This window comes from Megascapheus bottae, chromosome X (genome assembly GCF_031878675.1).
Source record: "Megascapheus bottae isolate mThoBot1 chromosome X, mThoBot2.hap1, whole genome shotgun sequence".
Taxonomy (NCBI): Eukaryota; Metazoa; Chordata; class Mammalia; order Rodentia; family Geomyidae; genus Megascapheus; species Megascapheus bottae.
In genome coordinates, this window is record NC_143547.1 from 54,412,188 (window position 1) to 54,428,854 (window position 16,667).

At 36.3% G+C, this 16,667-nt stretch overlaps 1 protein-coding gene across 1 annotated transcript; it reads right to left on the reverse strand.

The window, feature by feature from the left end:
- Positions 1-1,229: 1,229 nt before the first annotated feature.
- On the reverse strand, positions 1,230-16,600 carry Satl1 (spermidine/spermine N1-acetyl transferase like 1). The gene is made up of 7 exons (XM_090326368.1): positions 16,442-16,600; positions 15,401-16,364; positions 13,213-13,264; positions 4,704-4,784; positions 2,593-2,694; positions 2,034-2,074; positions 1,230-1,498 (listed from the first exon to the last, which is right to left on the reverse strand). Exons 2-7 carry the CDS (start codon positions 16,202-16,204, stop codon positions 1,328-1,330), a joined length of 1,251 nt encoding a protein of 416 aa, XP_090182494.1. The 5' UTR covers positions 16,205-16,364; positions 16,442-16,600; the 3' UTR covers positions 1,230-1,327.
- Between the last annotated feature and the right edge of the window lie 67 nt (positions 16,601-16,667).

Sequence of the window (16,667 nt, forward strand, 5' to 3'; positions counted from 1 at the left end):
CAGTATATCTAAATCAGAATTCAGATGGCCACATACTTAGCTCAAGGAAGCTAAGTCCATGGAAATCTAGTGCTAAAGAAGAAAAGTAGCCAGACGTATTGGCTCATGCCTATAATCCTAGCTACTCAGGTGGCTGAGATCTAAGGATCAAGTTTCAAAGACAGCCTAGGCACAAAAGGACCTGAAACTCTTATCTCCAATTAGCCAAAAGAAAACCAGAAGTGGCACTGTGGCTCAAGGGGTAGGGTGGTAGCCTTTTAGCTGAAGAGCTCAGGGACAGCACCCAGGCCCAGAGTTCAAGCTCCATGACTGACCAAGGAAAAAAAGAAAAAGAAAAAACAAAAGAAACAAGGGATTGGACATGATTTGAATGTGATCTAAAACAGTTTCTGCTACTCAGGTTTCTAGCCTATCTAACCTGTTATGATAATTGTCTTTCTTTCTGACAACTCTTGTTAATAATTAGCTATTTTTCTCAAATCTTCAGTAGCTCATCATTGACTATGGAATCAAACTCAAGTTCCTTACCCAGACACAAGACTTTTCCTGTATGATCTAAGATTGCTATCTAATCCTATCGTCATCCATACACAGCCCACTGTCATGGTATGTAATACTTAGAGATCATACATTCCTCATTATACCTCTTGTTTTCTGCCTCTCTTAAGGTTTCCTTTTAGACTGTTCTATCTCATACTCCACATAATAATTTCCCATTTACGCTTCAAATCCAATTCTAGTGCCAATTCTTTCTCGAAGTAGAATTAAGATGGTTTCTATACTCCCTTGCATGTAGCATTTATAGATGAAATTATTATCCACACAATTTGTATTTTCTCACAGTTATATGGGTATAACTGAATCATACTGCTTTGCCTATAAAATGCATGGTACCTAGCAGGAATTCACATTGCAGTTGAATATAAGATCCAAAATAATTATAATTCCATAAGAGACTTACTGTCAAAGAAGAGAAACACATACACATAGCAGTGCTATATGTGGAATCTGCCCCATGTACACCCAAAGAAATGAAAAAAATCAGCATCCTAAATTTGAAGACATAGAGGTTAAAAATTAACCCCACGCCAAGTGTAAATGATTTTTGTATTACCTATAACTAAGATTGTCAGCATTTGTTACTACCATTAGAATATTTGTTTGTGTAATGTAGACTTAACTATCTGCAAAACATGTTTCAAAGTAAAAGATATACAAGAATACTATGGATGAGTTGCTGTATTTTACGCTAATTCAGCATCAGACTGCTATTAGGTGACATTCAAACGTGGAAGCCTCAGTTCCAATAAGTTGTTGTATGGCTTCTTCAGTCTTCCCCTGCTAAAGCCTTAAGATCTTCTCTATTAAATCTAAACAGATGCCATCCCTCCACAAAGGAGAGGTCTACAGCTCCATGACGAATATAATAATCAACAGAATCCTGGTTTGAAAGGACGACAAGAAAGTGCATGTAGCCACATTGGGATATGAGGGCGATCTAGTAAAAACAAATAAGCAAAAATTACTTTCATTGGAAGGAATGTCTCCCTTAACATTTCAATGAAGAGATATTCTATATAAGAAATGATATGTGCATATGACTTGTAAGTAATATAGCAATTAACTTTTGGTATGCACTACAATTATTGTAAACAGAGAGAAGTCCCATGGTTATAAACTTTAAAACTCTCTTCAATCCCCAAAATGATTTGCAAAATCATAATTCTACAGAAAATATGTACCTTTAAAATACATTTTATCATGTAGTTCCAAAATGAAAAATACCTTTTTATAGTATTGTGATTCAAAACATGGACCTATTTTATATATAAACTTGTCTTCTAGTTATATGGTTGCACACAGAAATCATTTCATTTTATATTGATTATATAGAATTTTGTGTACTTGATTTGAAAATCCAGTTTAAATATTTAAACTATATCAGATTTATTTTTAAATACATATGCTCTTAAATAATAGTTGATGAAGAGAAGGATAATACGTAGAATAGCAATAGCTACTATAATACTTACTTGACTTATTTTTCTTAGCATTTCAGTTCCAATTCCTAAATCTGTTAAATAATCACAAATGAAAAGTTTTAAGTAGAAAAGGACCACTTAATTTATTTGCTATACTTAAAAATAAAATATAAAACTACTCTGTTATTTATGTTGAAATTCAATTCATGAACACTTTTCGTATATTGTTTTCCTAATTTGAGCATTGTACCAATGATAGTATAAAAGAATTTATTTTAAGAATTAGTGAAGAATTGACTCTCACTATTGTACTATAATAGGTTATATATTTCTTGCTTATGAATAATAAACAGATGCTAAATCACATTCAAAAAATAAAAGTATAGCTGTAAAAGCATCATTTTCTCAAATATTGATGAAAGCTAAGAATATTTTTCTCATCTGTGATCTGAGCCCTTCTTGCACTAGTATTAGTGATCAGGGTCATGAAAAATAATTGCATTATATAAGTAACAGCATATTTACACTAAAGTACTATATCCCTCCTCCTTGAAATAGACCTTTTTAATTTTTACAGTATTCATAAATAATACTGTAATTGCAGTATTACCTTGGTAAGCATGGATGACATAAAAATCTTCAAGATGAAGTACTTTGCCTATCCACAAATCATAGGTGAAGTAGTACATGGCAAATGCAACTAATTCTTTTCCTAGGAAAAGAGAAAAGGGACATAAATTACTTTTTTCATTTAATACATTCATATTATGAGGGGTTTCATTATGATATTTTCATAAGTAAATATTAAAAATATTCTACTCCTCAATTTTTGTGATGTAATGTACCTTCCATCTGGCAAAAATAATTAACCTTTCTATTAATTACAATTTAATATATTTAATAAAAATTTAAAAAAATATTCAACTCCTCTACCATATCCTCATTCCTCCCCTCCATCTTCCCCACATTGTAAGGTGGTATTTTGGATTTTCTTATACTATATTCATGTGTATGTATGTGTATGTATATGTATATATACACTCAAATACTCACATGTTAATATATTATTTATATTGAGTATTCATAGATAAAATATACATATTAATATGTTAATAATATAATATACTAATATAATATATTAGTAATATGTTCTATACAAGTAATTATTTTATTTTATATCATAATATAAATCATTGCATAATTATGTATTATAATATATAGTTATATAATTATTCCATTATATTATCACATAATATACAACATATAATTGAATATTGTACCTTATTATTATGTTAATACATGTGTTCTATATTATGCATGTATTATTTTATTATATATCATAATATAGACTAATATATAATGTAATATAGTGTACAATTATATAATTATTATATTATATTATATTATCACATAATAGACAATATATAATTGTATATTGTACCTTAATATTATATTAATACATGTGAATGTGTGAGTATATAATATTTATACATATCATCCTTTGATCCTTTTCAACTTGAAGTGTCCTCTTTTTCCCCCCCCTTTTCCTTGGCTGCACCTTAATAGTTATTTACCCCTTCTCTCATAGTACAAATCTTTGATTTTTCCTTTAGCTAGAAAAATAATGTTTAATGAAAAAGATATCAGTACATAGACGTATAATATAGAAGCTTTCATCCTCTTAATACACACATGTAAAAGGTAAGCACTCTTATAGTTTGGTATATGTATTCCATGTTTTAGTGTTTACATAAACCACTCATTTTCTTTTTTTTTTATTAAGCATTTTTTATTGTAATTAGTAAAAGGGTTACATGATATTTGCCAGATAGAAGGTGCATTAATTCACATACATTGATACCCTTTCACATGTCTTGGTACCCATTTCCCTCCCCCCCCCACACCCCCATCCGTCTTGGTTTTCCCCCCTTCCCTATCAAATTTCAAATATCCAAATACAAATAAATTCAATATATCAGATAACAAAGTGAGATACTATACCAATATGGGATAACCAAGGGACAGCAAAGGAGATGAGAGACAACATAGTACATTAAGGACAACAATCATTAATTATATGGCTTTTGTTTCAATATCCTGGAGGTCCTTTCAATTAGCTTCACATTATATGGCCTTATGTATCAAGATTTTGCTCTATTGCAGATCTCTGCTAGTAGAGCCCAAGGTTTCTACTGATTATGACGAATGAGGGAAACCATTGAGCCTAAGTTCCTTTGAGTCTGGCTTACTTCACTTAATATGATTTTTTCTAAGTCTTTCCATTTCCTAACAAATGGGGCGATGCCATTCTTTCTGACAGCAGCATAGAATTCCATTGTGTACAAATACCACAACTTGTTGATCCACTCATCAACTGAGGGACATCTAGGTTGGTTCCATATCTTTGCTATGGTGAATAGTGCTGCAATGAACATTGTTGTGCTAGTGGATTTAGTATGTCCTTGTTTCTGGATGGTTGGGTAAATGCCAAGTAGTGGAATTGCTGGGTCATAGGGGAGTTCTATGTTTAACCTTTTGAGGCACTGCCACACTGCTTTCCATAGTGGTTGAACGACCACTCATTTTCTTAAAAAGCAAGGCACTGGGTTTGTACATACATACTTCTCTTTTTACTAAGTTTTAATGGAATATAAATACACTTTGTTTTCAAGATGTACAAAGAGTACTCCAGATTATATTGGAAAAAGGAAGTTTAGTTACCTGATGGTTTTCCTTTTTGGGACACTTCGGCAACCAGGCAGTAAAAGAGAGGACTGGCTCCAAAGCCATCCCTGAGTAAATCTAGAATATCAATTCACAAAAAAATGCATCAGAAAGTTTATAACAAGAGAGAGGGAATATTACAAATTAGGAAGCACCCAGAATTCTTCTCTTCATCTGGACAGAAAACTGACAGAAACTGTTTGAAGGGAATACTTTCAAACTTAGAGGAGTTTATTTGAACACTTGGAATTTCCAGGTCATTGTCTTATAAATTCTAGTTAATTTAGATTAAATTCAGAGTTTGGCACCAGCTACATACTTATCTCCTGTTCTACGGAATGTTTTGAGGTTGGCAGTTTTTATTTCTGTAGCTGATTTCTGTAGAAAGGGTGGACTATAAGGTTAATGTTCTCAAAATCCTGATATTTGGGTTTTTGTTTTTGTCCTGGCCCTGGGACTTGAACTCAGGGATAAGGCATTTGTCTCTGAGTATTTGGGCTCAAGCCTAGCACTTGAGCTACAGCTTCATTTCCAGCTTTTTGGTAGTTAATTGGGAATAAGAGTCTCACAGACTTTCCTGCCTGGGAGCTACAAATCTCAGCCTCCTGAGCAGCTGGATTATAGGTGAGAACCACCAGTGAGTGCCCAGCTTAGTTTTCATTGTATTAGTGACACTGTGATCACTGACATGAGGGCTGAGAAGTTGGTTGCTACATTATGCCCTAGCAGCTGAGGCAGCTTCTAGGAAAATATAATGCAGCTAAACCTTTTTGTTCCCTTGGACAGGCAAAACAAAACCATACATAAAAAGTTTTAGAAAGCCACTGCAAGTGAGAAGGGGGAAGACACTGGCTCAGATAAAACCTAAGAACACAGTAAACTCAGTCTGATCTCTGACAATCAGCCTCTGCAAAAATTGAAAAGTATAAATCCTGAGAATCAAAATGTTCCAGCACAAAATCAACAAAACACAAACAAAAGCAACAAATGAAAGAAACAGAACAAGAACACACTGTAAGGCAAATAGAAAGATGGCAGATGTGCATGTTCTCATGAGTAATGAAATGTGAAAACATTAAACATTTGTTTCAAAATAAAAAGATTAGAAGCACAGATTTAAAAAATGTTAAACAAGCACGCTACAGAGTCATTGAATAAAGAAGTAGGGTGAAAATGGAGTCCTGGGGCTTGAAAATAGAATGATAAAAAAAGTTAGTTTCATACAAATAAAAACTAAAAGGAAGCTCAAGTGCCTATTATAATACCAAGAAAAACAGATTTTAAATCAAAAACCATTATGTCACAAAGACATTATCTACTTACAAAAGGGTCAGTTCACCAGAAAATTAAAAAGTTTGGGGCTGGGAATGTGGCTTAGTGGTAGAGTTCTTCCCTAGCATGCAAGAAGGCCTGCGTTTGATTCCTCAGTACCACACAATCAGAAAAAGCCCAAAGTGGACCTATGGCTCGAGACACTGGCCAGGCCCTGAGTTCAAGGCCCAGGACTGGCGGGCATATGTCTGCAGTAAATATCACAACTTCAAAATACATGAGGCTAGGGGCCGGGAGTTTGGCCTAGTGGTAGAGTGCTTGCCTAGCATGCACGAAGTCCCAGGTTCAATCCTTGGTACCCCATATACATAGCAAAAAGCCGGAAGTGGTGCTGAGGCTCAAGTGGTAGAGTGCTAGCCTTGATAAAGTCCAAGGACAGTACTCAAGCCCTGAGCTCAAGCCCAGGACTGGCAAAAAAAAAAGACAAAATACATGAGGCTAACATGATAGAACTAAACATAGAAACATAGGGCACAGAATGAGACTTTTAATACCTCACTTTCAGTAGCATAGAACAACAAATCAGAATTAAGCAACAGATTCCATAAACAAAACTATGGTTCAGGGCTTGGAGTTTAGCCTAGTGGTAGAGTGCTTGCCTAGCATGCACGAAGACCTGGGTTCAATTCCTAGGTACTACATACATAGAAAAAAGCCGGAAGTGGTGCTGAGGCTCAAGTGGTAGAACTCTAGCCTTGAGAAAGTCCAAGGACAGTTTTCAAGCCCTGGGTTCAAGCTCCAGGACTGGCAATAAATAAATAAATTAAATAAACAAACAAATAAATAAATAAGACTATGGTTCAATTGACCTAACATACAAAATTCTCAGCCTGAAAACCAACATTGAATACACATTTTTCTGAGCTGTATATGGAATTTTTTAAGGATTAGGACATAGGGCATATACCTAGTCTTGACAAATTGTAAAAGATGGGACAATATCCCTTTTAATCAAGATGGGATGCATCTCACTGTCTCTGTTTTGGCAGCAAATTCCTCCACTATCGTCCATGCATGTTAAACTGCTGACAGAATTTTCTATCTTCAACTTCACTGATCCAATGGGCACATGTAACAAGATCTGAAGGAAAGTCAGTGATGGTGGAGACTGCCACACACATATCTTTAAGAGGCTGTTGGGAATCAACACCTCTGTCACCATGGAGAAAGATGAGAAGAAAACATTGTAAATTTTCTGTAACTTAATCGACTTTACTTAGGGGAGAACTGCCTAGCGTATACCTAGGATGTAGGGGACTGTGACCTCATGTGGAAAATCCATTGATGTTGTAAAGTATCCCACAATGGAACTGCCTGGTTTCTCTCCTCTATCATAACAAAAGAGACCCTGAGACAAACACCAGTTTTAGAGACTTTACCTTATACCCAAGACACTGCCAGAACACACAACACAACCAATGATTGGCAAAGTGTGGATTTCAAGAGTCAGAGTGGATATTATATTGGGGACCTTACCTAATGCTTTGCTTCAGTACTGTGTCTATCCATTTAATGGATGTCTGATAATAGGACTCTGTCTATCCTATCCATAGGAAGTCTAATACTCAATGTGATCCCTTGGTGTTTCATATACAGACAAAATAAGGAATCATGACTTCCAGGAAGATGGTGGCATCATCACAGGTAAACTCCCTTGGTGTCTCTGACCAAGCAGAGATTTAGGGTCCTAGCACACACTTCACCTCAAGAGATCCACACATATCAAAACGAAACACTCATTCTAGTACAGAATAAATCACAGTGCAGAAATACACAAACAGAAAGCAATGAAGATATCAGCTGAGCTGAACAACTGCTTCCACAGCCCTCTGGCACAGGGAAATCCAGAGCAATATACCTGAATCTCTGCCAATCAAACTTGAAACAGAAACTGAAGAAATCACACTGAGAATATAAGAGGAGAAAGCATCAAAGATCTCAGAATCGGTGTGTAGACCTCTGGTATGAGGCTGCTGCTGCTGCTGCTGCTGCTGTGGCCTTTCAGTGCAAGGCAGCATGGAGTGAGAGGTGAAGTGACATGTGAATGGCCATAGTAGGGGGAAAACACCAGATAGTGGAGTTTGAGACTGACACCTCCAAAGAGACACCTCACCAGGACTCTCCACTTGCCAGCTCAATACTAACTCCAGTCTGTGAGTACCCCATTGAGGAACCCTCCCTTAGGGGACCAGCTCCCTGTGGTGACTCAAAGTGCCTAAACTGGATCCCCCACCTGACAGGAAGAAAACATATTTGAAGAGGGCAAAGAACCAAACTCTTTTCCCACACCTTCCATTGCTACTGGAAAAGGCTCCTGGGTCATAGCCCCACCCCTGCACCAGCAAACTAGAATTCCCAACTCTCCTCGAAACTCCCACCATTGAATGGTAATACCCCATGGAGATGCACTCAGCCAGGGAGACATCTTGGAAAATAACACCAGGACCCGCCCCCATATAGGAAAGTCAGCTATAAACCTTTAAATGCAGTATGGAACAGACCTGATCTCTGACACATTGAGCAGAGAGCCTCTGTTTTTTTCTTTTTCCTCTTTCTCCTTCAGTTTTTAGACAATGTGAATCTCCAAGTTGAATGTTCTGGGTCTATTGATATGGTTATTTCAGATACATATTTACACAATTTATAATGTATTCCTTGTAACATGTTCCAATAATATCCTACTCTTCTTTACATCACATTTGTCTCTTCAAAAGTAGAGCTGTAATTAGACAGGAGACAGCAATTACCTTAGGCTTTTTAGAGAAGGTGGCATTAGGGTTCAGGGAGCTTATCCCAATTTCTCTTGCCTTCTTCAATAGAGAATACATTTATATATTCCATCACACTCATTCCATGTCCTCTTCTTTTCTCCTGTAACTCCCCTATATACTTGTATCCCTCTCATATATATCCCAGAACACTACCCCTCTCCATCCTAACTTTACCTCACAACCTGAACACTCTCATGGGATAGTCAAATTTTAACAGTATCATGAAAATGTTGATTGAAGTTTTCTCCACTTTTTATTTTGCCAATCCTGAGTCTTGAACTCAGGTACTGGTCACTGTCCTTGAACACTTTTGCTCAAGGCTAGTGCTCTGTCACTTGAGCCACCGTGCCACTTCCAGCTTTTTCTGTGTATGCGATACTGAGGAATCGAACACATGGCTTCGTGCATGCTAGTCAAGCATTCTACAACTAGGCCACACTGCCCACCCTCCAATTTCTTGATATAGGCAATTAGAGCTAAAATTTTTCCTCTGAATCAAGATTTAATTCAAGAGCCTCATAACAAGTAATGAAATTGAAATGGCAATAAAGGACCTTTCCATCCAAGAAAAGCCAAGGACCAAATGGGCTCAAAGCCAAATTCTAAGGACTTCAAAGGAGAACTCACTCCATAACCCTCAACTTTTTCGATGAAATAGGAAGGTAAAGATCATTATCAAACTCATTCTAGGACGCCAGCATAATGCTCATCCCCAAATCAGATAGGGACCCATCAAAGAAAGAGAAATATAGACCCATCTCTTTGATGAATAATTTCTCAATAAAATTCTGACCAACCAAATTCAACAACTAACACCCTCTCAAAAAAAATCATATACTGTGATAAAGGATTCATTTCAGGAATGCAGTTTCAATATATGCAAGTCAATTAATTTGCTTCAATACATCAACAAGGACAAGAAACACATCATCTCAATAGTTACAGAAAAGGCATCTGACAAGATTCAACACCCTTTTATGATAAACGCTCTGGAAAAGATAGGAATCCATGGAATATTCTTCAATATGTATATAAATATATATTGTAATATATAATAAACCTACAAGCCAGTATTATACTTCCTGGGGAAGTTAAAACATTCCATCTAAATCAGGAATAAGATGTAGATGCTCACTCTCTCCATCCCTGTTCAACATAGTGCTGGAATTCCTAGCAAGACCAATAAGACAAGAGAAACACATAAAGGGGACCCAAATAAGGAAAGAAGAAGTGAAGCTATCCCTCTTTGTGGACGACATGGTCCTGTATTTATAAGTCCTTACATAAGCTATTTGAGTTGTTTAAAAACTTTGGCCAAGTAGATGTATGTAAAACTAATACACAAAAATCAGTCCTTTTTCTGTATGCCAACAATGAGAAGGGTGATGCTAAAATCAGGAAAGCAACTCCATTTGTAATAGCCTTAAAAATGTATAAAACACAAATGAATTAATTTAACCAAAGATGTGCCTGTATGACAAAAACTTTAAAAATCTGAAAAAGGAAATTAAAGCATATTTAAGGAATGGAAAAAGCACCCCAAGCTCTTGAATTGGAAGGATTAACATTATGAAAATGGCAATACTGCCCAAAACTATCGACAAATTAAATGTAATACCCATCAAAATACCAACAACATTCATCAATGATTTAGAAGCAATCCAGAAACAATCTTTAGCAGGAAGAGCAATGCAATTCCAAGCTTCAAACTCTATTACAAAGCTATAGTAATAGAAACAGCTTGGTACTGGCACAAGAATAGGCCTGAGGACCAATGGAATAGAAAAAAAAAGACCCAGAAATGAACTCACACACCTATGACCACCTAATATTTGATAAGGGAGCCCAAAGCACAAAATGGACAAAAGACATCCTCTTCAACAAATAGTGCTGGCAGAAATTGCCATGCAAATGTAGAAAACTGAAGCTAGAATCCTCATATCTCACTTTGTACCAGAATGAAATTCAAATGGTTCAAAGACCTCTGTGTAAGGCCAGATACCCTGAAAATATTTCAGTAAAAAATAGAGGAAACGCTAGGGCTACTTTGCACAAGACAAAACTTCCTACATAAATATCCAGAAACACAACAAATCAAAGAAAGACTGGATAAATGGGACTGTATAAAACTGAAAGTTTCTGCATGATAAAGGATATAGATAGGAAGATAAATAGCCCACAGAGTGGGAGAAAATCTTCACTAGCTGTGCATCAGACAAGGAACTCATAAATAAAAATTTTAAAATAAAGGAAAAATAAGCCTTCAAAAATTCAACAACCCAATCAGTAATTGGGCTAAAGATGTAAACAGAGACTTATCAGAAGAATCAAAAAGAATGGCCAATCGACACATGAAGATGTGTTTAACATATCTGTCCATAAAAGATATGCAAATCAAACAACATTGAGATTCTACCACAATCCAATTATTTTTCAAGAAAACCAACAATAACAAATGCTTTTGGAGATGTGGCCAAAAGCGAACTCTATTACACTTTTTGTGGGAATGTAATCTTGTTCAATCACTCTGGAAAGTTATATGCTGAATATTTTAATATATTTAATCATTTAATTCTTTTTTTTTGTCGGTTATGGAACTTGAACTCTGGAGGCTTGGGCGTTGTCCCTGAACTCTTCAGCTCAAGGCTAATACTCTACCCCTTGAGCCACAGTGCATTTCCTTGTCATTTAATTCTTATAACTATGTTGTTATTATCACTTCATTCCTTAGAAAAGATCTAAAGACACTTGGATAGCAGAAGCCAGTGTAAAACATAGTTCTTAAAACAAGTGGGTTATCTTTCAAAATTCGGTAGCCTTTCTGTATGTCAACAATACACAAACAGAAGGAGAAATCAAGAAAATGATCCCATTTACAATACCTGTCAAAATAATAAAATAGGAATTAACCTAACCAAGATGTAAAGGAATAATTTGATGAAAACTATAAAAACCTAATGAAAATAATTAAAGTAGATACTAGGAAATGAAAAGACTTCCCATGCTTATGGACAGGGAAAATCAACATTATGAAAATGGTCATGCTGCCAAATTTGATATACAATTTCAATGCAATCCACATCAAACACCCAAGGGTATTCTTTACTGAAATAGAGGAAAAAATCCAAAAATTCATTTGGAACAACAAAAGACCTAGAATAGCCAAAGCAATTCTAGGCAAAAAGAGCAATGCCGGTGGTATTGCTATATCAGACTTCAAAGTCTACTGTAGAGCCATTAAAAACAAAAACAGCATGGTATTGATAGAAAAAACAGACCAGAAGATCAATAGAACAGAACAGAAGATCCAGAAATAAAACCACATACCTACAGTCAGCTGATATTCAACAAAGGAGTCAAAGATATATAGTGGGGGGGGAAACAAAGCCTCTTCAATTTTTGGCAAAGAAACATATGAGAAAATGCTCATCATCCATGTCCATAAAGGAAATGCAAATAAAAACAACCTTGAGGTAACACCTTACCCCAATCCAAATGGCCAAGATTTTGAACTCAGACAACAGCAAGTGCTGACGGGGTTGTGGGAAAGAGGAACCCTGCTCACTGCTGGTAGGAGTGTAAACTATTACAGCCCTTGTGGAAAGCAGTTTGAAGGTTCTGCAAAATAACTGAACATAGACCTTCCCTATGACCCTGCCATAAAAGTAGTAGGCATCTACTCTGAGCAACATGACCCAGGATATGATAAGGACACTTGCACAGTCATGTTCATCGCTGCACTCTTCACAATAGCCAAGAGATGTAAACAACCCAGATACCCCAATACAGGTGAATGGATTTAAAAATGTGGTACCTAGATACAATACAGTTCTACATAACCACCAGACAGTATAAAATAATGGCATTTGCTGGGAAGTAGGTGGAACTAGAGCAAATCGTGCTGAGTAATTAAGCCAAGACAAAAGAGACAAAAGGCAATTCATGATAGAGACTCCATGATGGAGACAAAAGGTCTAATGATATGCAGGTATTAGATCTAAACAATACAAGAGCAATGACTGAACAGAGAGAATGAGAGAGAAAGAGGGAACAACCAAATCCCTAGCAAAATGAAGAACTGTACATAACAGCGAACCTGGAAGAAATGGTTTCATTGCCAATATTCAGAGTTAAACCTTTTGTTCTGTGTAACTCTAGAGGTTTTTGTATATTCCAACATTTATAAATTTTGTTTACTATAATGATGATGCTTAGTATTATAAAAGTAAAAAAGTGATTGTGATAGTTGCTAAGAATAACTATGTCACAGTACTGTAATATATATAACCACTTAATCGTAACAATAAATAAAAGTGCTACTACATGTGTGCATACATGCTATTCCTGTGTGCATACATGTATCCTTCATTCACTTGCCCTTAACATACCATAAAATATCTTACCTTCTACTGTTATCTTCACAGTATGTTGTATGTCATCAGAGGCAGACAATTCCTGTCAATGTAAATGTTCAGTTTTTGATTTAATAACGAATTATTAAGATGATAATCATCGTGGCATTTTATTGAGCATGTATAACCATATACTATCCTCAGCGGTATTAAAAATGAGCAGGAATTAGTCCTTGTCATCTAGAAATTTAAAATGAAAGCATGCCAGGAAAGAATAAAGAGAGCTAAGAAGTAGCCTGTGTTTGTAATTTCAGCTACTTTAAAGCAGAGATCTGATCATAGTGCCAGGTCTTTCTGGTCAAAAAGTTAACAAGACTATATCTCAACCAAAAAGCTGAGGATGGTGGCACAAGCTTGTAATTCTAACTAAATGGGAAGCATAAGCAGGAGGATCATGAGCTAGAATTACTCTTGGCAAAAATGCAAGGTTCTGATCTGATTCATAACTAAAGCAAAAAATGCACTTAGTACTCAACTGGTAGAGCTTCTGCCTATAAAGTGTGTGAAGTCCTCAGTTCAAATTCTAGCATTTTCAACAATGAAAGTCAATTGTTTAGATTACTAGCTTTGAATGGAAGTGAAGAGAGGGAAATGATGCAAAATAGTTTCTAAATATATTCAAGTTAGATGTACAATGTATATATGTCATGAGCATCTCAAACTCAATAAAACAAGCCTGTTTTGTGTTTGCTGTAGGGCTTTTTTTGCCAGTTGAACATGCAACTTTTAAAATATTGCTTTTTATAATCTTTTCATACATTTAAATGAATTCGTTGCTTTGTGATCTGTGTCTTACACTTGAAAAGTTATATTAAAATATTCACCCTTAGCCAAGCACAGGTGGCTTACGCCTGTAAGCCTGTAATCTTAGCTACTAAGGATTACAGTTCAAAGCCACAACTATAAACCTAGCTACTCAGAAAAGACCAAAATGGAGTACAAGTGGTAGAGTGCCATCCTTGAGCAAAGAAACTCAGTGACAATGCTCAGGCCCTGAATTCAAGTTCTAGGACTACACAGAGGGAGAAAGAAAGAGAGTGAGAGCTAGTAAGCAAGAGCAAGAGAAAGAAAGGGAGAGAGGGAGGGAGAGAGGGGGGAGGGAGAGAGAGATTTTATAGCTCCATTCAGAGGACTTGGAATAATTTTTGTGTTAGTACAAATACATGAAACCTGGAATACTCTCAACTAAATCTCTGGTCAACTTCTTTGTGGAGTTAGAAAAATGGAAATATATTTAAAAAGAAACCAAGCTCCAAACTAATCAGATATACACGACTGTAATGCGTGTAGAGAAAATAATTTACCTTTTCTATTATTTTTCTCCGATGAATATGTATTAAATTACTCCCAAGAATCTTGATTGTTTGGGCCTTACTGCCAAGAATCTTGACTGCTTGGGCCACGTATCTACTACACAAAGAATATGCAGTTACTTTTCTCTGGTTCTTTTATATGACTTGTTGAAGTTGTGTATCAAATAAATGATTGCCCTCAGTGCTCCAGAATTTTCAGCACAGTGACTATGGTTATTAACTTGCCCCCATTTACTACATTGTAATTATTGCCAGGAAATCCATTTCAATAAGTATTCACATAAGAAAAATTACTTCAGCGGCCTTGAATTCTGGGGGCTGTCTGAGTAGACTTCTGGGATACACAAACTGTCTCAAATTATGTAGAGATTTTGTTGAGTGTGAGTAGTGTTTTCTGTGATACTAGCCATCAGATTATACAGGCAGGTATGGTCTTAGAAACAAGATTTTTCTTCTCCAAAATCTTAGTCATGAATACCTGAATTTCTGTCACTGGTAGATTCTTTGTTTAATTAATCATTTATTTTATGTAAGATCTTGAAAATGTAATATGTTTGTCAGATGAGACAGCATATACAGTCTCTAATGACTTGATTCCCATATGATTATTTGTCTCCCTCTCACTATACGTCAATTTACATGTAACTATTGTTTCTGAATCATTACAATTTTGTGAGATAATCATTAAACTAATCTTCATTTCAGGGTGGGATAAAGATTAGGGAGATTTAGTGACTCCTAGGAGGTTGTATGCATGAGTCACAATTAGCAGAATATAATTTGCACCCAGACTGTGTCTCCCTTCCTTTCTTTCAGACCTACACTGATACCATAAAACTCTCAGGAATACATAAAAACAGGCTCACATTAATCAGACGCAGGATTTCCGGGCAGTCTTCAGCCTCTGCAGGTCTTATTTGAAAAGTAGTGTCTTCTTGTGTCTTAGGTGATTGATCCATTTCTTGTTCACTTGTATTTGATTGGCTAGTGCTTGCTGGATTCAAGTTTAAACTATTCTTGCTCAATTGGCTTGGCCTTTGTTCATTTTCATTTGACTGGCTAGTGGTTGGTGGACTGAAGGTTAGATGGTTCTTGTTTTCCTGGCTTGATGTTTCTTGTTCAGTTGTATCTGATATGGTAATGCTTGGTAGATTCAAGTTTAGATAGTTCTTACTCAATTCATTTATCCCGGATTGACTTCCATCTGATTGACTGCTGACGCTTAATCGGTCTATAGTTAACTGGCTCGTGTCTAGCTTGGTCATAATTGAACGGATGACAACTGGGCTCCTCAAAGCTTCCTGGCTCTCACTCGTATCTTGGCAATTTTTGTATGATGGTCTCACCGCTGGACACCATTTGTTTGCTTGGCTCCGTTCTAAATGACTGGTACCTGGCTGACCTGAAATTGGATTGCTCATACCTGGTTGCCACAAGCTGGGATGACTCGAGCTTTTTTGGCTTACTTCTGATTGCGACATATCCAGGTATCTTGTGTCCAGCTTCTTCATATCATGAAGACTTATGCTTAGCCGGGGATTGTCTGATTGGTTCACATCAAATAAGCAGGAGTCTGGAAGGTTTATACGTGGCTGATTTGTACCTGCTCGGTCCATGTTTGTTACAGTTGGTTTGTTCACTTCTGATTGCTTCTTTCCCTGTTGATTCATGTCTTGATGGATGAGGAGGATTTGGCTCAAGGCTGATTGATCTACAATTGGATGGCAGATGACTGGCTGGCAGAGGAATAGTTGGCCAGTGAGAATCTCAATGAAACAGGATTTTAAGTTCAATGTTGTGAGAGGCTATTGGCTGTTCCCGTTCTTCTTCCTGTAATTCAGACATTAAGATAAATCTACATGAAGATGGGACTGGAAAGACAAAAAACAACTCTACTTGATACCTACCTTGAATCAGCTGGAGTTGACTTTACCAGCAATGACAGCCCCAAGTTTCATTGGATTTCACGTTGTCATATGGCCTTTCTCTGCTAGCAGGCTTGAAGGGGAAGAAGGAAATGAGCCTTGGCAAGATTTTCCCCCTACTCCCTTCAGTGTGCCCTCATCAGTAAGGATGATGTCACAATGCAGGTAGTGTTGTGCTTCTCTATGGTGAGGGAGGGGCAAAGTAAGG